Below are 22,462 nucleotides of genomic sequence, written 5' to 3'. Positions count from 1 at the left end.
CTACGTCTGACCTTGCCTCTGCCTAGTCCTTCTGTCCCACGCCTTCTCAGCAGTCAGCGAGGTTGAGCCGTTGCTAGTGGATACGACCTGGTTGCTACTGCCGCAGCAAGACCATCCCGCTTTGCGGCGGGCTCTGGTGAAAACCAGTAGCCTCTTAGAACCGGTCCACTAGCACGGTCCACGCCAATCCCTCGCTGACACAGCGGATCCACAACCCGTAAGCCGAATCGTGACAGTAGATCCGGCCATGGATCCCGCTGAGGTGCCGCTGCCAAGTCTCGCTGATCTTCCCACGGTGGTCGCTCAGCAATCGCAGCAGATTGCCCAACAAGGACAGCAGCTGTCGCAGTTGACCGCCATGTTACAGCAACTTCTGCCTCTGCTACAGCAGCAACCATCTCCTCCGCCAGCTCCTGCACCTCCTCCGCAGCGAGTGGCCGCTCCTAACCTACGCTTGTCCCTGCCGGACAAATTTGATGGGGACTCTAGACTCTGCCGTGGATTTTTGTCTCAGTGTTCCCTGCATATGGAGATGTTGTCGGACTTGTTTCCTACAGAACGGTCTAAGGTGGCGTTCGTAGTAAGCCTTCTTTCAGGAAAGGCCTTGTCTTGGGCCACACCGCTCTGGGACCGCAATGATCCTGCCACAGCCACAGTCCAGTCCTTCTTCGCTGAAGTCCGGAGTGTCTTCGAGGAGCCAGCCCGAGCTTCCTCTGCCGAGACTGCCCTGTTGAACCTGGTCCAGGGTAATTCTTCAGTGGGCGAGTACGCCATCCAATTCCGTACTCTTGCTTCCGAGTTATCATGGAATAACGAGGCTCTCTGCGCGACCTTTAAAAAAGGCCTATCCAGTCGCATCAAGGATGTGCTGGCCGCACGAGAGATTCCTGCCAACCTCCAAGAACTCATCCATTTGGCTACCCGCATTGACATGCGTTTTTCTGAGCGACACCAAGAGCTCCGCCAGGAAAAAGACTTAGATCTCTGGGCACCTCTCCCACAGCATCCTTTGCAGTCTACGCCTGGGCCTCCCGCCGAGGAGGCCATGCAAGTGGATCGGTCTCGCCTGACCCAGGAAGAGAGGAATCGCCGTAGAGAAGAAAATCTCTGTCTGTACTGTGCCAGTACCGAGCATTTCTTGGTGGATTGCCCTATCCGTCCTCCACGCCTGGGAAACGCACGCACGCACCCAGCTTACGTGGGTGTGGCGTCTCTTGGTTCTAAGTCTGCTTCTTCACGTCTCACGGTGCCCGTGCGGATTTCTTCTTCAGCCAACTCCTCCCTTTCAGCCATGGCCTGCTTGGACTCTGGTGCCTCTGGGAATTTTATTTTGGAGTCCTTTGTGTATAAATTCAGCATCCCGGTGACCCGTCTCGTCAAGCCGCTCTACATCTCCGCGGTCAACGGAGTCAGATTGGATTGCACCGTGCGTTACCGCACAGAACCCCTCCTGATGTCTATTGGACCCCACCACGAAAGGATTGAGCTCTTCGTTCTCCCCAATTGTACCTCTGAGGTCCTCCTCGGTCTGCCATGGCTCCGGCTTCATTCTGCCACCCTTGATTGGACCACCGGGGAGATCAGGAACTGGGACTCTGCCTGCCACAGGAAGTGCCTCTCCCCCCCTCCCAGTCCCGTCAGGCAAGCCTCAGTGCCTCCTCATGGCTCCCGTCCTTGTGTCTCCCTGCCCCGTGCCAAGCTTCACCCTCTGCCCTCCCTCCCCATTCCAACTCCTGCTGTACTGCCTTCCGTTGAGGAAACCCTCCATTCTTTCCCGGTGTCCTCATCCCAGGGGAGGCAGTTACCGGACAAAAAAAAGGGGAGACCTAAGGGGGGGGGTACTGTTACGCCTAGCGCTCCGGGTCCCCGCTCCTCCCCGGAGCGCTCACGGCGTCTTTCTCCCTGCAGCGCCCCGGTCAGTCCCGCTGACCGGGAGCGCTGCACTGTCATGGCCGTTGGGGATGCGATTCGCACAGCGGGACGCGCCCGCTCGCGAATCGCATCCCAGGTCACTTACCCGTCCCGGTCCCCTGCTGTCATGTGCTGGCGTGCGCGGCTCCGCTCTCTAGGGCGCGCGCGCGCCAGCTCTCTGAGACTTAAAGGGCCAGTGCACCAATGATTGGTGCCTGGCCCAATTAGCTTAATTGGCTTCCACCTGCTCCCTGGCTATATCTGATCTCCTCCCTTGCACTCCCTTGCCGGATCTTGTTGCCCTTGTGCCAGTGAAAGCGTTTAGTGTGTCCAAAGCCTGTGTACCTGAACTTCTGCTATCCATCCTGACTACGAACCTTGCCGCCTGCCCCCGACCTTCTGCTACGTCTGACCTTGCCTCTGCCTAGTCCTTCTGTCCCACGCCTTCTCAGCAGTCAGCGAGGTTGAGCCGTTGCTAGTGGATACGACCTGGTTGCTACTGCCGCAGCAAGACTATCCCGCTTTGCGGCGGGCTCTGGTGAAAACTAGTAGCCTCTTAGAACCGGTCCACTAGCACGGTCCACGCCAATCCCTCGCTGACACAGCGGATCCACAACCCGTAAGCCGAATCGTGACAGTGTATGTGTGTATATGTGTGTGTATGTGTGTATATGTGTGTGTGTGTGTGTAAATGTGTATGTATGTGTATATATGTGTGTGTGTATATGTGTGTGTGTATATGTGTGTATGTGTGTATATGTGTGTATATGTGTGTGTATATGTGTGTATATGTGTGTATGTGTGTGTGTATGTGTGCATGTGTATATGTGTACGTATGTGGAAATGGGTGTGTATGTATGTTTGTGTATGTACAGTCATAGCTGTAAATGTTGGCACCCCTAAAAATTTTCAAGAAAATTTAATATTTTTCACAAAAAAGAATTTCAGTAACACATGTTTTGCTATACACATGTTTATTCCCTCTGTGTGTATTGGAACTAAACCAATAAAAAGGAGGAAAAAAAGTAAATTGGACATAATGTCACACCAAACTCCAAAAATGGGCTGGACAAAATTATAGGCACCCTTAACTTAATATTTGGTTGCACACCCTTTGGAAAAAATAACTGAAATCAGTCGCTTCCTATAACCATCAATAAGCTTCTTACACCTCTCAGCCAGAATGTTGGACCACTCTTCCTTTGCAAACTGCTCCAGGTCTCTCTTATTGGAAGGGCACCTTTTCCCAACGGCAATTTTAAAGGGGTTATCCAGGAAAAAACTTTTTTATATATATATATATCAACTGGCTCCAGAAAGGTAAACAGATTTGTAAATTACTTCTATTAAAAAATCTTAATCCTTTCGGTACTTATGAGATGCTGAAGTTGAGTTGTTCTTTTCTGTCTAAGTGCTCTCTGATGACACGTGTCCCGGGAACTGCCCAGTTTTGAAGCAAATCCCCATAGCAATCCTCTTCTACTCTGTGCAGTTCCTGAGACAAGCAGAGATGTCAGCAGAGAGCACTGTTGCCAGACAGAAAACAACAACTCAACTTCAACAGCTGATAATTATTGAAAGGATTAAGATTTTTTAATAGAAATAATTTACAAATCTGTTTAACTTTCTGGAGCCAGTTGATATAAAAAAAAAAAAAAAAGTTTTTTCCTGGAATACCCCTTTAAGAACTCTCCACCGGTGTTCAATGGGATTTAGATCTGGACTCATTGCTGTCCACTTCAGAACTCTCCAGTGCTTTGTTGCCATCTATTTCTGAGTGCTTTTTAACGTATGTTTGGGGCCATCGTCCTGCTGGAAGACTCAAGATCTCGGACGCAAACCCAACTTTCTGACACTGGGATGTAAAGTGTGACCCAAAATCGGTTGGTAAGTCCTTAGATTTCATTATTGAACCTCCACCATATTTCACTGTAGGTATTGTCTTCTTTTCTTTGTAAGCCTCATTCCTTTTTTGGTAAACAGAAGAATGATGTCTCTCTTGGTCTCATCTGTCCACAAGACGTTTTCCCAGAAGGATTTTGGCTTACTCATTTTCAATTTGACAAAATGTAGTCTTGCTTTTTTATGTCTCTGTGGTATGGGGTGTGATATGCAGGGCAGATGGAATTAACCTAGGGGCAGATGGCATTAACCCCTTGTATTCATGATGCCAGGGCATGGTTTATCCTCAATACCCCCCAAAGGTATACCGCTGGATCCTGGGCAAGGCATTCGGAGCAATAATGACTCAGACGCCAAGTTATGGACAATGGTAGCTTTATTGAGTTCAGATGGTACAGTCTATACAGTGTAGCCGGGCCCACGGAGGTGACCAGTGACTTCAGAGACCTTAAGGGCTTGCTGGGACATGTAGTAGAACGGGACAATTTAGTGCAGGTCACGCTGACTTGACAGATGACTTGACTTGACTGACTTGTGACTGACAATGCTGTGGCTTACTTGTAGCTTGTGGCTACAGACTTGACTTGAGGCCTCCTATGACTCCAGACACACTCCTAGACTCGACCGCACTGGACCTCAGCTTAGCAGAAAGAGAGAGAAGAGACTCCTCCCAGGGCTTTTATGTGGGAGACTCCATTGGTCCCATTGGTCACCCTTAAGTCACCTGGTCACTGATACCTGATGGGTAACAATCACATGATAACTCACATGACAATTGAAGATCCCATGGGAACATTTCTTAAAGTTTTAACACTTCTCTACACACTTTACAGCATAATAAATGGCAAAACATATGTACATGAGGGGACGGGTGTAAGGGGGCCCAGGAGACACTACAGGGTGGCTGCCTGAGAGGGCTGCAAGGGTATGGGGTAACAACTTCCATACTGGGTCCTCCTGGGTCTCCTGCCATAGCATTTCATTTCATTTAAATGTTGACGCACAGTTTGCGCTGACACTGACACTCCCTGCACGACAGCCTGAATATCCTTGGAACTTGCTTGGGGCTGCTTATCCACCATCTGGACTATCCTGTGTTGACACCTTTCATAAATGTTTCTCTTCTGTCCATGCCCAGGGAGATTAGCTACAGTGCTGTGGGTGGCAAACTTCTTGATAATGTTGTGTACTGTGGACAAAGGCAAATCTAGATCTCTGGAGATGGACAACCTTGAGATTGTTGATATTTTTCTGCAATTTTGGTTCTCAAGTCCTCAGACAGTTCTCTTCTCTTTCTGTTGTCCATGCTTAGTGTAGCACACACAGACACACAATGCAAAGACTAAGTGAACTTCTCTCCTTTTTATCTGTTTTCTGGTCTGATTTTTTTTATATTGCCCACACCTTTTACTTGCCCCAGGTGAGTTTAAAGGAGCATCACATGCTTGAAACAATCTTTGAAAGGGTGCCAATAATTTTGTTCAGCCCCTTTTTGGAGTTTGGTGTGACATTATGTCCAATTTGCTTTTTTTCCTCCCTTTTTTGGTTTAGTTCCAATACACACAAAGGGAATAAACATGTGTATAGCAAAACATGTGTTACTGCAATCCTTTTCTTGAAAAATGTCAGGGTTGCCAACATTTATGGCAATGACTATATATGTGTGTATGTGTGTGTGTTTATGTGTGTTGAGGATATATAACCCATAATCAGTAAGTGGTGGTGGAGTGTATTTGCATTGCAGGTGGAAGATAATTGTAAGATTGAACAAGTGGAAATAGATGAATACCTTGCAGTCGCACGCACGTTGTTACGCCGAGCGCTCCGGGTCCCCGCTCCTCCCCGGAGCGCTCGCTTCACTCCCTCCGCTGCAGCGCTCCGGTCACGTCCTCTGACCCGGGGCGCTGCGATCCTGCTGCCAGCCGGGATGCGATTCGCGATGCGGGTAGCGCCCGCTCGCGATGCGCACCCCGGCTTCCCTACCTGACTCGCTCCCCGTCTGTTCTGTCCCGGCGCGCGCGGCCCCGCTCCCTAGGGCGCGCGCGCGCCGGGTCTCTGCGATTTAAAGGGCCACTGCGCCGCTGATTGGCGCAGTGGTTCCAATTAGGGTTTTCACCTGTGCACTTCCCTATATTACCTCACTTCCCTTGCACTCCCTTGCCGGATCTTGTTGCCTTAGTGCCAGTGAAAGCGTTCCTTGTGTGTTCCTTGCCTGTGTTTCCAGACCTTCTGCCGTTGCCCCTGACTACGATCCTTGCTGCCTGCCCCGACCTTCTGCTACGTCCGACCTTGCTTCTGCCTACTCCCTTGTACCGCGCCTATCTTCAGCAGCCAGAGAGGTGAGCCGTTGCTAGTGGATACGACCTGGTCACTACCGCCGCAGCAAGACCATCCCGCTTTGCGGCGGGCTCTGGTGAAAACCAGTAGTGGCTTAGAACCGCTCCACTAGCACGGTCCACGCCAATCCCTCTCTGGCACAGAGGGTCCACTACCTGCCAGCCGGCATCGTGACAGTAGATCCGGCCATGGATCCCGCTGAAGTTCCTCTGCCAGTTGTCGCTGACCTCACCACGGTGGTCGCCCAGCAGTCACAACAGATAGCGCAACAAGGCCAACAGCTGTCTCAACTGACCGTTATGCTACAACAGTTGCTACCACAGCTTCAGCAGTCATCTCCTCCGCCAGCTCCTGCACCTCCTCCGCAGCGAGTGGCCGCTCCTGGGATACGCTTATCCTTGCCTGATAAATTTGATGGGGACTCTAAGTTTTGCCGTGGCTTTCTCTCCCAATGTTCCCTGCATCTGGAGATGATGTCGGACCTGTTTCCCACTGAAAGGTCTAAGGTGGCTTTCGTAGTCAGTCTTCTGTCCGGAAAAGCCCTGTCATGGGCCACACCGCTCTGGGACCGCAATGACCCCGTCACTGCCTCTGTACACTCCTTCTTCTCGGAAATCCGAAGTGTCTTTGAGGAACCTGCCCGAGCCTCTTCTGCTGAGACTGCCCTGTTGAACCTGGTCCAGGGTAATTCTTCCGTTGGCGAGTACGCCGTACAATTCCGTACACTTGCTTCAGAATTGTCCTGGAATAATGAGGCCCTCTGCGCGACCTTCAAAAAAGGCCTATCCAGCAACATTAAAGATGTTCTGGCCGCACGAGAAATTCCTGCTAATCTACATGAACTTATTCACCTAGCCACTCGCATTGACATGCGTTTTTCTGAAAGGCGTCAGGAACTCCGCCAAGATATGGACTCTGTTCGCACGAGGCGTTTCGTCTCCTCGGCTCCTCTCTCCTCTGGTCCCCTGCAATCTGTTCCTGTGCCCCCCGCCGTGGAGGCTATGCAGGTCGACCGGTCTCGCCTGACACCCCAAGAGAGGACACGACGCCGTATGGAGAACCTCTGCCTGTACTGTGCTAGTACCGAACACTTCCTGAGGGATTGTCCTATCCGTCCTCCCCGCCTGGAAAGACGTACGCTGACTCCGCACAAAGATGAGACAGTCCTTGATGTCTACTCTGCTTCTCCACGTCTTACTGTGCCTGTGCGGTTGTCTGCCTCTGCCTTCTCCTTCTCTACAGTGGCTTTCTTGGACTCTGGATCTGCAGGAAATTTTATTTTAGCCTCTCTCGTCAACAGGTTCAACATCCCAGTGACCGGTCTCGCCAGACCCCTCTACATCAATTGTGTAAATAATGAAAGATTGGACTGTACCATACGTTTCCGCACGGAGCCCCTTCTTATGAGCATCGGATCTCATCATGAGAGGATTGAACTTTTGGTCCTCCCCAATTGCACCTCGGAGATTCTCCTTGGACTTCCCTGGCTTCAACTTCATTCCCCAACCCTGGATTGGTCCACTGGGGAGATCAAGAGTTGGGGGTCCTCTTGTTCCAAGAACTGTCTAAAACCGGTTCCCAGTAACCCTTGCCGTAACTCTGTGGTTCCTCCAGTAACCGGTCTCCCTAAGGCCTATATGGACTTCGCGGATGTTTTCTGCAAAAAACAAGCTGAGACTCTACCTCCTCACAGGCCTTATGATTGCCCTATCGACCTCCTCCCGGGTACTACTCCACCCCGGGGCAGAATTTATCCTCTCTCTGCCCCAGAGACTCTTGCCATGTCCGAATACGTCCAGGAGAATCTAAAAAAGGGCTTTATCCGTAAATCCTCCTCTCCTGCCGGAGCCGGATTTTTCTTTGTGTCCAAAAAAGATGGCTCCCTACGTCCTTGCATTGACTACCGCGGTCTTAATAAAATCACGGTTAAGAACCGCTACCCCTTACCCCTCATCTCTGAACTCTTTGATCGCCTCCAAGGTGCCCACATCTTCACTAAATTGGACTTAAGAGGCGCCTATAACCTCATCCGCATCAGAGAGGGGGACGAGTGGAAAACGGCATTTAACACCAGAGATGGACACTTTGAGTATCTGGTCATGCCCTTTGGACTGTGTAATGCCCCTGCCGTCTTCCAAGACTTTGTCAATGAAATTTTTCGTGATCTATTATACTCCTGTGTTGTGGTATATCTGGACGATATCCTAATTTTTTCTGCCAATCTAGAAGAACACCGCCAGCATGTCCGTATGGTTCTTCAGAGACTTCGTGACAACCAACTCTATGCCAAAATTGAGAAATGTCTGTTTGAATGCCAATCTCTTCCTTTTCTAGGATATTTGGTCTCTGGCCAGGGACTACAGATGGATCCAGACAAACTCTCTGCCGTCTTAAATTGGCCACGCCCCTCCGGACTCCGTGCTATCCAACGCTTTTTGGGGTTCGCCAATTATTACAGGCAATTTATTCCACATTTTTCTACCATTGTGGCTCCTATCGTGGCTTTAACCAAGAAAAATGCTGATTCCAAGTCCTGGCCTCCTCAAGCAGAAGACTCCTTTAAACGACTCAAGTCTGCCTTTTCTTCGGCTCCCGTGCTCTCCAGACCTGACCCTTCCAAACCCTTCCTATTGGAGGTTGATGCCTCCTCAGTAGGAGCTGGAGCTGTTCTTCTACAAAAAAATCCTTCCGGGCATGCTGTCACTTGTGGTTTTTTCTCTAGGACCTTCTCTCCAGCGGAGAGGAACTACTCCATCGGGGATCGAGAGCTTCTAGCCATTAAATTAGCACTTGAGGAATGGAGGCATCTGCTGGAGGGATCAAGATTTCCTGTTATTATCTACACCGACCACAAGAACCTCTCCTACCTCCAGTCGGCCCAACGGCTGAATCCTCGCCAGGCCCGGTGGTCTCTGTTCTTTGCCCGATTTAATTTTGAGATTCACTTTCGTCCTGCCGATAAGAACATTAGGGCCGATGCTCTCTCTCGTTCCTCGGATGCCTCAGAAGTTGATCTCCCTCCGCAACACATCATTCCACCTGACTGCCTGATCTCCACTTCTCCAGCCTCCATCAGGCAGACTCCTCCAGGAAAGACCTTTGTTTCTCCACGCCAACGCCTCGGAATCCTCAAATGGGGTCACTCCTCCCATCTCGCAGGTCATGCGGGCATCAAGAAATCTGTGCAACTCATCTCCCGCTTCTATTGGTGGCCGACTCTGGAGACGGATGTTGGGGACTTTGTGCGAGCCTGCACTATCTGTGCCCGGGATAAGACTCCTCGCCAGAAGCCCGCTGGTTTTCTTCATCCTCTGCCTGTCCCCGAACAGCCTTGGTCTCTGATTGGTATGGATTTTATTACTGATTTACCCCCTTCCCGTGGCAACACCGTTATTTGGGTGGTCGTTGATCGATTCTCCAAAATGGCACATTTCATCCCTCTTCCTGGTCTTCCTTCTGCGCCTCAGTTGGCTAAACAATTTTTTGTACACATTTTTCGTCTTCACGGGTTGCCTACGCAGATTGTCTCGGATAGAGGGGTCCAATTCGTGTCTAAATTCTGGAGGGCTCTCTGTAAACAACTCAAGATTAAATTAAATTTTTCCTCTGCATATCATCCCCAGTCCAATGGACAAGTAGAAAGAATTAACCAGATCCTGGGTGATTATTTGCGACATTTTGTTTCCTCCCGCCAGGATGACTGGGCAGATCTCCTTCCATGGGCCGAATTTTCGTATAACTTCAGGGTCTCTGAATCTTCCTCCAAATCCCCATTTTTCGTGGTGTACGGCCGTCACCCTCTTCCCCCCCTCCCTACCCCCTTGCCCTCTGGTCTGCCCGCTGTGGATGAAATTTCTCGTGACCTTTCCATTATATGGAGAGAGACCCAAAATTCTCTTTTACAGGCTTCTTCACGCATGAAGAGGTTCGCGGATAAGAAGAGAAGAGCTCCCCCCGTTTTTTCCCCTGGAGACAAGGTATGGCTCTCCGCTAAATATGTCCGCTTCCGTGTCCCTAGCTACAAGTTGGGACCACGCTATCTTGGTCCTTTCAAAATTTTGTGTCAAATTAATCCTGTCTCTTATAAACTTCTTCTTCCTCCTTCTCTTCGTATCCCTAATGCCTTTCACGTCTCTCTTCTCAAACCACTCATCCTCAACCGTTTTTCTCCCAAATCTGTTCCTCCCACTCCTGTTTCCGGCTCCTCGGACGTCTTCTCGGTCAAGGAAATTTTGGCTGCCAAAAAGGTCAGAGGGAAAAATTTTTTTTTAGTTGACTGGGAGGGTTGTGGTCCTGAAGAGAGATCCTGGGAACCTGAGGACAACATCCTTGACAAAAGTCTGCTCCTCAGGTTCTCAGGCTCCAAGAAGAGGGGGAGACCCAAGGGGGGGGGGTACTGTTACGCCGAGCGCTCCGGGTCCCCGCTCCTCCCCGGAGCGCTCGCTTCACTCCCTCCGCTGCAGCGCTCCGGTCACGTCCTCTGACCCGGGGCGCTGCGATCCTGCTGCCAGCCGGGATGCGATTCGCGATGCGGGTAGCGCCCGCTCGCGATGCGCACCCCGGCTTCCCTACCTGACTCGCTCCCCGTCTGTTCTGTCCCGGCGCGCGCGGCCCCGCTCCCTAGGGCGCGCGCGCGCCGGGTCTCTGCGATTTAAAGGGCCACTGCGCCGCTGATTGGCGCAGTGGTTCCAATTAGGGTTTTCACCTGTGCACTTCCCTATATTACCTCACTTCCCTTGCACTCCCTTGCCGGATCTTGTTGCCTTAGTGCCAGTGAAAGCGTTCCTTGTGTGTTCCTTGCCTGTGTTTCCAGACCTTCTGCCGTTGCCCCTGACTACGATCCTTGCTGCCTGCCCCGACCTTCTGCTACGTCCGACCTTGCTTCTGCCTACTCCCTTGTACCGCGCCTATCTTCAGCAGCCAGAGAGGTGAGCCGTTGCTAGTGGATACGACCTGGTCACTACCGCCGCAGCAAGACCATCCCGCTTTGCGGCGGGCTCTGGTGAAAACCAGTAGTGGCTTAGAACCGCTCCACTAGCACGGTCCACGCCAATCCCTCTCTGGCACAGAGGGTCCACTACCTGCCAGCCGGCATCGTGACACACGTCATGTGCTGAAGATGTGTGTACGTGACAAAGACCATGTTTTATCAGTCTTTTAGATTAAAAAATATGCTGAATTGAGACTCAGGTGTCTTCCTTATGAATAAAATAATGCATTATATTATATGTCCTCCTGACACCTGGTATCAGAACACATGCCAGTTATGTAAGGAAACTGGTCTAATATTTTCCGTAAATTGCTGCCTGTGGTATTGAAATACACAGTGGATTGCTGACGAGGGACACTGCAAGGATAACCTGACTTTTACAACTTAACCATCTCTTAAATAATTCATGTATATTATTCAGACTTTATGCAGTTTGACAGGCATTGATTTCACCGAGACCCCGTCTGCAGATTCATGAGCAGAAAACACGCCATTTCTGATAAGAATGAACAATCTGTAGAAATTCAATCAACCTTAGGATGACAAGAGAAAAATCTGAACAATTCATTAGACGTGTCCTACAGTTTGAGTCATGTAGAGGTAATGGCAGTGCTTTAAGGGTCCTAAAGTTATTACATTGTAAATGGCCTTATCTAGTGCTCGATTTCAGAGTTGCTCAACTTCCTCTTCTGCAAAGGTTTGACGTGGTGAGACGCATGGCGGCCTTGTTGCTGAGGCAACCAAATGCAGTCCAGCAAGTTCTCTGCCCAAACCCTTCTCTAACAAATACTCGCTTGGTCTCATTTGGTTGCAACTTGACTGCCCAGCGTGGGCAATGTCTTTCCTTTAAAATTTTAGTTTTACGTTCTAATAGTATTTAGCCACACTGTCTAAAGTTCATTAAAAAAATAAAAATAAAAACCAGCCTAACCTTTAAACAACAACAAACAATATAAGATACTGCCAACAAGTAAACTATAACCCAACTTTGTTTACCAGTCAAAAGTCACAAATCCTTCTAGGCTATGTTCAAATCTATCGATTACCATATATACTCGAGTATAAGCCGACCCGAATATAAGCAGAGTCCCCTAATTTCACCCCAAAAACAAAGGAAAAGTTATTGACTCGACTATAAGCCTAGGGTGGGAAATACATCATCCCCCATGTAATCATCCAGACCCCCATCATCATCCCCCCCACCCTTCATCATCACCACCTGTCAATCCCTTAATCAGTGGTCTTAAACCTGCGGACCTCCAGATGTTGCAAAACTACAACTCCCAGCATGCCCGGACAGCCATCGGCTGTCCGGGCATGCTGGGAGTTGTAGTTTAGAAACCTCTGGAGGTCCGCAAGTTGAAGACCACTGCGGCCTTCGTCATAATCCAGACCCCCCTTTTGTTTTGTACTCACCTCCCCTCGGCGGGAAGTTAGAGTGAGCTGGTCCGGGCCATCTATGCTGCAGGGACCGTCCGGTGGGGAGGGTTAGTCGTTGTGGGCTCTCCATTTTCACCAGGGGGCCCTCTTCTCCACGCTTCGGACCTGCCCCAGACTAGTGACATTGCCTTGACGACGATGCACAGGGACGTTGCGCATGAACGTCCCTGTGCGTCGTCGTCAAGACAACGTCACTAGTCCGGGGAAGGCCCGAAGCGCGGAGAAGAGGGCCCCCCGGTTAAAAGGGAGAGCCCACAACGACTAACCCTCCCCACCGGATGGTCCCTGCAGTGTAGATGGCCCGGACCAGCTCACTCTAACTTCCCGCCGAGGGGAGGTGAGTACAAAACAAAATGGGGGTCTGGATGATGATGAAGGCCGCAGTGGTCTTCAACCTGTGGACCTCCAGAGTTTTCAAAACTACAAATCCCAGCATGCTGGGAGTTGTAGTTTTGCAACATCTGGAGGTCCGCAGGTTGAAGACCACTGAGAAGGGATTGAGAGGCGGAGAGTTCACTCGAGTATAAGCAGAGGGGGGGGCGTTTTCAGCACGAAAAATCGTGCTGAAAAACTCGGCTTATACTCGAGTATATACGGTATCTTCTGTGCAATACTTAGAGTAAGCCACAACACTGTTCTGGATCCGTCATGCAACAAATCTTATTGCCCCCTGATGGACCTCATTGGGGGAGATTTATAAAAACCTGTCCAGAAGAAAAGTTGCCCAGTTGCCCATAGCAACCAATCAGCTTGCTTCTTTCATTTTTAACAAGGCCTCTGCAAAATGAAAGAAGCAATATGATTGGTTGCTGTGGGCAACTGGGCAACTTTCTCTTTGTACAGGTTTTGATAAATCTCCCCAAATATTGACTTTAAATAATGGTTCCTTGTTACTCCATTAAAAGAAGAGAATAGCCTTTTAACTGATCTTTATTGTCATCAATCAGGGGTTGCCTGCTATGATAAATTCAAGAGTGTCCTCTCAGTAGCTCACATCGGTAGCAATATTGGTCAACTAGATCTGAAATATAGGTAGATCCATTATTTACCAACTTTATAATATAATGCCGATTACCACTCTACATATACTTTTTATACATTAACAATTGCCAGTTATTTGCTTTCATCCTTTCATTGCTTATCAAACAACTACAAATGAGGATCTTTATAGATTATCTTCTCCAGTGATTCTCCAAAATGTGCTTCTCTATGGTTAGCGGTAAATCTCAAACCTGGTGAACTAAGGGTCTTTTCACACGCAAGCAGAAATTCAGAAGTAAGAATGGGAGTGTGGAATCCCATAGAAGTCTATGGGCTTTAATTTGAGACGGAATTCTGCAAGCGGATATTCTGCCGTGTGTATAGACCCCAAGGCTGGTTTCACACTGTGGAATCTCCGGATGGTAATTTCCACCAGAAATCCAACGGGCGGCACTAGAACCATGCAGACTGCATTGCCGTTCCCATAGACAGCAATGCATTTTTCAATGGATCTTTCGGCGGACCCGCTAAAAAATACATTTGTGGGAACGGGAATGCAGTCTACGTGGTCCTAGAGCCGCCTGCGGGATCTCTGGCAGAAATTCTGTCCAGTGATTCCACAGTGTTAACCTGGCCTAACTCTGCTACTACTATTAGCTTACAGATAAAATTCTGTTCCAGAGACTCAAACCTGTCTATCACATACTGCTCCATACCATCATCATTGGAGCTACAATGACAAGAGAACGAGATGGCAACTGTTCCCCATGATGTAAATAGGCCAAATTAGGTATGTACTTCAATATTTGATATATTTAACACTGGTACAATTTATTTAAATTTTTTTTATTGCTTGAAACAATTTTCTTCCCTGTACTCAAGTGCCTCCACAGTCATCTGATCTCAATTCAATAGAGCACCTTTGGTGGAAACAGACATCCGCCTCATGGATGTGCAACTAATAAATCTTCGGCAACTGCGTAATTCCATCGTGTCCATATACACCAAAATCCAGCACCTCGTAGAAAGAATGCCCCCAAAAATGAAAAACGGGGGTTTAACCCGGTAATAACAAGGAGTACCTAATAAAGTGGCCAGTGAGTGTATAAGGTGACAAATGCTTATTTTAAAGTTAGTCTCATCTCTCCAGTCCATTCTATGATCAAAAAAAAAAAAATCTCCATGAGGGACATTTATCAATGTTTGCTTATGTATTCTTTTTTTTAGTAATTTTTTCCTTACTTTTTTTTTGCTTATGTGCGACGTATTTATCAACTGGTTTCAGCTTGTTGATAATTTTCTTTCACGTAAGCAATTTTTCCTTTTTTACTTTGTTAATAGCTTTTTCTGCTCCATGTTTGAGCTGGAGTAAATGTAGTCAATTTTTAACGCTGTTGCGACTTTTTTTTGCGCAGTTGCGACTGTCACAGTTAATAAATACCTGACTACCCGTAGTCCATTTTAAAATTATTACTACATAATAAATTTTAGGAAAACTTGCTTTTCTCGCTTTCCAGTCAAAATGTCGCACGAAAAATCGTGTAGTCGCAGTTGCGACAATTTTGCGACAATTATAGTAAAGGAAACCTGACTAAACCCGTTGATAAATGTCCATACATGTGACTAAATAGAACAAAATTTACTAAATTGTTTCTCACTATTAATGGGCAGAAATAATCAAAAATAACTTTTTCCAGCTTACCTTAGAGAGTCCTCCTACTTCCAAATAGAAACAGATGACAAATACATTCCACGCTACCCAAAATGCTGTCCAGACTGTGTACTGAGGAGAAAAAAGAGTTATGGACATTCTCAATATAAACCTAAGCCATAGTAAATACCATGATATCTATTATTCTATAAGTGATGACCACTTGGACTGCAGATATTGGCTTAGGTACATGTTACACTAATGTCAAGGCTTCTGTAACTGTTACCAGAACATCTTGATTGAACTCTTAGAACTATTTTTGCTACCAAATATACCAGATGCCTTGACGATAAAACACCAATAAATCACATTATCTTACATATTAACATATGTAAATGAGGTATAGTGACCTTATAGTAGGGATTTACAGTCTAAATAACTTTAAAACACATATATATATATATATATATATATATATATATATATATATATATATAAAAGTATAAGATTTACAGTGGCCCTTTCTATGGGGTTTCCAGTTTTGTGCCACTATGCAATATAATTACACTTACATAAGTAGTTGGCAGTAGATGAAAGCTGAAGAAGTTGGGATGCGAGAGGTTTGGATATAGCCTAGAAATACATACCTTACTCCCCAGTCAACATGAGCCTGAATTTGTTTCTTAGGGCACAATCACCTTACAATTCCCCATAAATTAGACATATACAAACCTGTCAGAATGGAATAACAACAGATGAAGGTGTGTACAGCCAGTGGCTCCCATTCACATAAATGGCCTTAAAGGAGTAGGCCAGTCCTGAAAAACTTAACCCCTATCCTAAGGATAGGGGATAAGTTTTAGATTGCGGGGGTCTTACCGCTGGCCCCCCCCCCCCACGGCAGTCCGTGGGAAGTGGGCGTGTTGACCGCCGCGCAAAGCGGCGGTAGATACCCCCCCTCAATACCGCGCTATGGCAGAGCCAGAGATTGCTGATGGCAGTGATCCGGCTCTGCCATAGAGTTGTATTGAGGGGTGTGTCAGCCTCCGCTTCGTGTGGTGGTCAACACGCCCCCTTCCCACAGGCTGCTGGGGCTCCGTACAGGAGATTGCGGGGGGCCCCATCGGTCGGACCCCCCCTACGATCTGAAACTTATCCCCTATTCTTAGGATAGGGGATAAGTTTTTCAGGACTGGACTACTCCTTCAATGTAGTCAACTAGTGACTACACTCGGACCATTTCCCACTCATATTTATTTATTTAGCAGGATTTAAAAGCACACCATGCTTTCAAATCCCGTAAAGTAAATTTATACGTGTGGAAAATGCCCAGGGCATAGTCACTAGTAAATGGGGCTGCTGCAAGTACCGTATGTGTACATCCCATTTTAACCAAATGCTGACATATATGTGTCAGACATGGGTAAATCGGTTTGTGCTGTTACATAAGGTAAATTATTTAGGAATGGAGAGAGAAATAGGTTATGATCATTATATTCCTTTTTTTGTAAGGAGAGTAAGATATGTTATTATTTGTTAGATGATTTTATTAAACAAGATTCCATAGGAGATTCCTTAATCTGTTTTAAAGTAGAGATCTTTTCATATAACATCAGAGCAAATGAAAATCACTTTATTTAAATGAAATATTTAATTCTACCTAATTGACAATTGCTAATGTTATTTCCCATTGTGGTTCATACAGATATCATTTGATAATTAGAGTTATTATGAATGACGGTACAGTCACATTCCTAGCCAGCCTTTCTGTTTAAGCCCTTTTAAGACCAGATTCCTTGTATGCCTATCATTTTTTAATTGTTCAGTCAAAATAATTCCAGCTTTTTTTCCATGACTAACAGAGATTAATTTTTTGTACCATTAAATCATTTTTGCATTCAGGTCACTTTAGTGTTTTAGAAGTTTAGAAGTACAAATTTGCACATTTTTCATGTGATGTTTGTCATGTTTCCTTAGCGACAGGATGGGATTTACATCTTTTAACAGAATTGTTCACGTAGCCATTTTTCTGTAGCAACAAAAATTGTTATTTAGAGTTATTAGAGTTATTGACTATTGACTTTAGTGGTTAGTGGTTAAAAAATCTAGTGATATAAGCAAGCACTGATTTACTTTAGTCGATGCAAGAGCAATATCATAAATAGTGTTGCTCGCGAAGATTCGCAATGCGAATTTTATTCGCGAATATCGCATATTCGCGAATTCGCGAATATTCGCGAATATAGCACTATATATTCGTAATTACGAATATTCATTTTTTTTTTTTTCACAGTACACATCACAGTGATCATCCCTCTCTGCTTCCAGCTTGTGTGGTGTAAAGAAGGCTCTAATACTACTGTGTGAGACTGGTGTGCGAATTTTCGCATATACGAAAATTTGCATATGCAAATTTTCGCATATGCAAATTTTCCCTTATGCTAATTTTGTATATGCTAATTTTCACATTCGCGAATTTTCACATGTGCGAAAATAAAGCGAGAATATTACGAATATGCGAATATTCACGAATATATGACGAATATTCGTCCATATATTCGCGAATATTCGCAAATTCGAATATGGCCTATGCCGCTCAACACTAATCATAAAGTGCATATACAGTAGTTCTCTATGTGCAAGACATTTACAGTACAATTGTAGAAGGTACCAACAGCATTGGTGGGTTGCAATGTTGTTTCCATGCAAGCTAGGCTACTGCCATTGCACACCACAGAAGGAACATAAACAAGCAGGGACTGAGTTTTTTTCCCTGGGCTCCCGGCAAATGTACAAGGTGAGTAAAGATGAATAGAGAACCAAAATCCCCATCTGGAATATGTTCTAAACATAAAACACCCAGTTTGCTAGGTCAGTGCATCAGTATCCCCTCCCACACATGCCTTTTTAGTATTATACTGTGTACCTTTTCCCCCAGGACCATACAGCCTGTTCAGTCCAGCCCTGTGATTGCCCAGAGAAGTAAGGGAAAGGAAGCCTTATGCGTGTACTACTGGAAAATTGCCCAGATTTGGTCCCATCCCTTGAAGAGGTTACCCAGGAATAGAAAAACAGAGTAAACTTCTTCCAAAAACAGCACTGTCCTCAGATTGTGTGTGGGATTACAACTTGACTCCATTCACTTCAATGGAACTGAGCTGCAATACCACACAACAGGTGTGGTGCTGGTTTTGGACAGGTGTGGTACTGTTTTTGGAAGAAATAAACTCTGTTTTTCATATCTTGGATATTCCCTTTAAAGGAGAACTCTGCCCCCAGACAAATTCTGGGCTGGCACCCCGGCGTTCTGAACACTTACCCTCATTCCCACTTTGAAGGATTATTCTAACAAAACCAGGCAGATTTAAAAAATAATAATAATCTTTTGAAACAACGGGTACACTTTAATATAATAATATTAATATAATATAGTAAAAAAAAAATGGTACTTACCACTACTATGTATCGCGGTCTATACTGTATAGTGCCAAACAATCCCAATATAACGACAATAATATGAAGAAAATTTGAAAGGATTGGTGCCCATTGGTATCCAAGAAAGTCAAATATTTGCCTCTCCAATGCTGCCAGCTGTAAGGAAACAAAAAAGATTCAATTAAGGAACACTCCCCAGGATGCTAACTTGTGTTATACATAGTGATAGGAAATAAAGTAAAATAATAAAAAGAATGGTAGATAACTGTCCGCTACACATTGCACAATAAGGCGGATACATAACTAGGAAGGTTTTCTGCACCATTCAACTTCTATGGTTTAGACCAGTGTTTCCCAATCAGGGTGCCTCCAGCTGTTGCAAAACTACAACTCCCAGCATGCCTGGACAGCCGAAGACTGTACTGCTCTTCATTAAGAAGGGATTTGTTATTAGAATGAAGGTTTGTATATTGTTTTGTACATTGTATGACAGATTTACAATTGAAAAATTCAACACTCAGTTTGAAAGCACTATAGAGATTTCACGGAATGCTGTCTGTGTACTTGCACTGCTGCTACATTAATTTGGGGGCAACCTTTGACCTAATTTCTGGGGATTGGTGGGGGTCCCAGTGGAATGATTCCCACTGATCATTTATTGATCCACTATACCATGGATAGAATTTAAGTTAATATTGCACTAAGCCCTTTGAAGAGGACCTGTGTTCAACCCCCTAAAAATGTTAAAGGGGTATTCCAGGCAAAAACTTTTTTTTATATATCAACTGGCCAGAAATTTAAACAGATTTGTAAATTACTTCTATTAAAAAAATCTTAATCCTTCCAGTACTTATGAGCTGCTGTTATGATCCACAGGAAGTTCTTTACTCTTTCTGCCTGACCACAGTGCTCTCTGCTGACACCTCTGTCCATTTTGGAACTCTCCAGAGTAGGAGCAAATCCCCAAAGAAAACCTATTCTGCTCTGGACAGTTCCTAAAATGGACAGTGGTGTCAACAGAGAGCACTGTCGTCAGGCAGAAAGGAAATGCAAAGAGTAAAGAACTTCCTGTGGATCATAACAGCAGCTGATAAGTACTGGAAGGATTAAGATTTTCTAATAGAAGTAATTTACAAATATTTTCAATTTACTGGCACAGGTAGATTTTAAAAAAATTGAGGCGTTTTTTATGTACCCCTTTAACCCCTTAAGGACACGGTTTTTCAGTTTCTGCATTTTTGCTTTATCCTCCTTACCTTTTAAAAATCATAACCCTTTCAATTTTCCACCTAAAAATCCATATTATGGCTTATTTTTTGTGTCACCAATTCTACTTTGCAGTGACATTAGACATTTTACCCAAAAATCCACGGCGAAACGGAAAAAAAATCATTGTGAAACAAAATCAAAGAAAAAACGCCATTTTGTAATTTTTGGGGGCTTCCGTTTCTACACAGTTCATATTTCGGTAAAAATGACACCTTATCTTTATTTTGTAGGTCCATACGGTTAAAATGATACCCTACTTATATAGGTTTGATTTTGTCGTACTTCTGGAAAAAAAACATAACTACAAGACGGAAATGTATACGTTTAAAAATGTCATCTTCTGACCCCTATAACTTATTATTTTTCCACAATATTTTTGCGCCGTTATCTGAAGTTTTTATCGGTATAATTTTTGTTTTGATCTGACTTTTTGATCACTTTTTATTCATTTTTTAATGGTATAGAAAGTGACCAAAAATAAGCTTTTTTGGACTTTTTAATTTTTTTACGTGTACATCATTGACCGTGCGGTTTAATTAATGATATATTTTTATAGTTTGGACATTTACACACAAGGCGATACCACATATGTTTATTTTTATTTACACTGTTTTATTTTTTTAATGGGAAAAGTGGGGTGATTCAAACTTTTATTAGGGAAGGGGTTAAATGATCTTTATTAACGCTTTTTTTAACTTTTTTTTTTAAATGTTATAGCTCCCATAGGGACCTATAACACTGCACACACTGATCTTTTACACAGATCACTGGCATGTATTAACACGCCTGTGATCAGTGTTATCGGCGCTAGACTGCTCCTGCCTGGATCTCAGGCACGGAGCAGTCATTCCAAGATCGGACACCGAGGAGGCAGGTAAGGGCCCTCCCGGTGTCCTGTAAGCTGTTCGGGACACCGCAATTTCACCGCGGCGGTCCCGAACAGCCCGACTGAGTCGCCGGGATAGTTTCACTTTCGGTTCAGACGTGGTGATCAGCTTTGATCGCCGCGTCTGAAGGGTTAATACAGGGCATCACCGCGATCGGTGATGTCCTGTATTAGCCGTGGGTCCTGGCCGTTGATGGCCGCTGGGACCGACCCCATATGACGCGGCATATGGCGGGAGCCGGTGCAGGACGTAAATATACGTCCTTCGTCGTTAAGGGGTTAATATATATTATCTTTTATGTGTTAAATGCAGATGAAAAACAATAACTTCATATTTAATTACAACAATAACTAAATGGCACAATAATGTGATCAGTGAGTAATATGAGTTGTTACAGTTACTGGGATACCATATCTGTCTTTTATTTACAGTTTTTGTTTTATTTTTTACAATGTAATAGTGTTCTATTGTCATTTTATTTTGCACCATTTCATTGTTTATTCTTTATTCACCTCTAATGTACTAGGAAGTAGGACTAAATTTGTAAACACCAGCATGCTCTGCCTGTGGAGAATAATACTATTGTAGTCTATAGTCAGAAAAATGCCTCTCACAGACAACAATGTAGTCTGAACTTGCTGTAAGGGTACGTTCACACATACAGGATCCTGCGCAGATTTGATGCACAGGATTTGTAACTGCAGATTATAAGCTGTGCTCAGTCATTTAGTTTACATTGAAATCTAAAGCAGAATATCATGTGCATCAAATCTGCGTGCGTGTGAACGTACCCTTAGTGTTTTTTTCTCCCATACAGCAGATCCTGAGTCCCAGCAGAGACCAAAGACAAGGAGAGGCTAAAAGTTAAATACACTGCTCAAAAAATAAAGGGAACACTAAGATAACACATTCTTGATCTGAATGAATTAACTAATTGTATGAAATACTTTCGTCTTTACATAGTTGAATGTGCTGACAACAAAATCACACAAAAATTATCAATGGAAATCAAATTATTCAACCCATGGAGGTCTGGATATGGAGTCACACTCAAAATCAAAGTGGAAAACCACACTACAGGCTGATCCAGTCAAAATGAGGCTCAGTAGTGTGTGTGGTCTCCATGTGCCCGTATGACCTCCCTACAATGCCAGGGCATGCTCCTGATGAGTTGGCGGATGGTCTCCTGAGGGATGTCCTCCTAGACCTGGACTAAAGCATCCGCCAACTCCTGGACAGTCTGTGGTGCAACGTGGCGTTGGTGGATGGAGTAAGACATGATGTCCCAGATGTGCTCAATCGGATTCAGGTCTGGGGAACGGGCGGGCCAGTCCATAGCATCAATGCCTTCCTCTTGCAGGACCTGCTGACACACTCCAGCCACATGAGGTCTAGCATTGTCTTGTATTAGTAGGAACCCAGGGCCAACCGCACCAGCATATGGTCTCACAAGGGGTCTGAGGATCTCATCCCAATACCTAATGGCAGTCAGGCTACCTCTGGCAAGCACATAGAGGGATGTGCGGATATCCTTATAGGGGATAAGATGTTTACAGCGGAGTAGCCCTTTAAACTACTCTATTAAAAAAGCAGCATTTTGCAGTATCTTGTAAAAAAAAATGCTCGTCCCTTCAGTTTCGCACAGATAAGTAATATAAT

The 22,462-nt window shown here is 45.6% G+C and overlaps 1 protein-coding gene and 1 long non-coding RNA gene across 2 annotated transcripts in view; one reads left to right on the top strand and one right to left on the bottom strand.

Moving 5' to 3' along the window:
• NKAIN3 (sodium/potassium transporting ATPase interacting 3) overlaps positions 1 to 22,462 on the bottom strand; it is a 684,322-nt gene that overhangs the window by 266,965 nt on the left and 394,895 nt on the right. Inside the window, exons 2-3 of the mRNA XM_056522028.1 lie at positions 18,666 to 18,803; positions 15,264 to 15,344 (exon numbers count right to left, since the gene is read on the bottom strand). Of these exons, the coding sequence (XP_056378003.1) occupies positions 15,264 to 15,344; positions 18,666 to 18,803 (219 nt within the window). The remainder of the gene's footprint in view (positions 1 to 15,263; positions 15,345 to 18,665; positions 18,804 to 22,462) is intronic.
• LOC130274112 (uncharacterized) lies at positions 12,790 to 14,600 on the top strand. Its single transcript, XR_008844245.1, has 3 exons — positions 12,790 to 12,917; positions 14,243 to 14,351; positions 14,444 to 14,600. It is a non-coding gene; the product is annotated as an uncharacterized LOC130274112 (long non-coding RNA).

This window comes from Hyla sarda, chromosome 5 (genome assembly GCF_029499605.1).
Source record: "Hyla sarda isolate aHylSar1 chromosome 5, aHylSar1.hap1, whole genome shotgun sequence".
NCBI classification, from domain to species: domain Eukaryota; kingdom Metazoa; phylum Chordata; class Amphibia; order Anura; family Hylidae; genus Hyla; species Hyla sarda.
The sequence above is the reverse complement of the archived record's forward strand: the minus strand, read 5'-3'. Positions and strand labels throughout refer to the sequence as shown.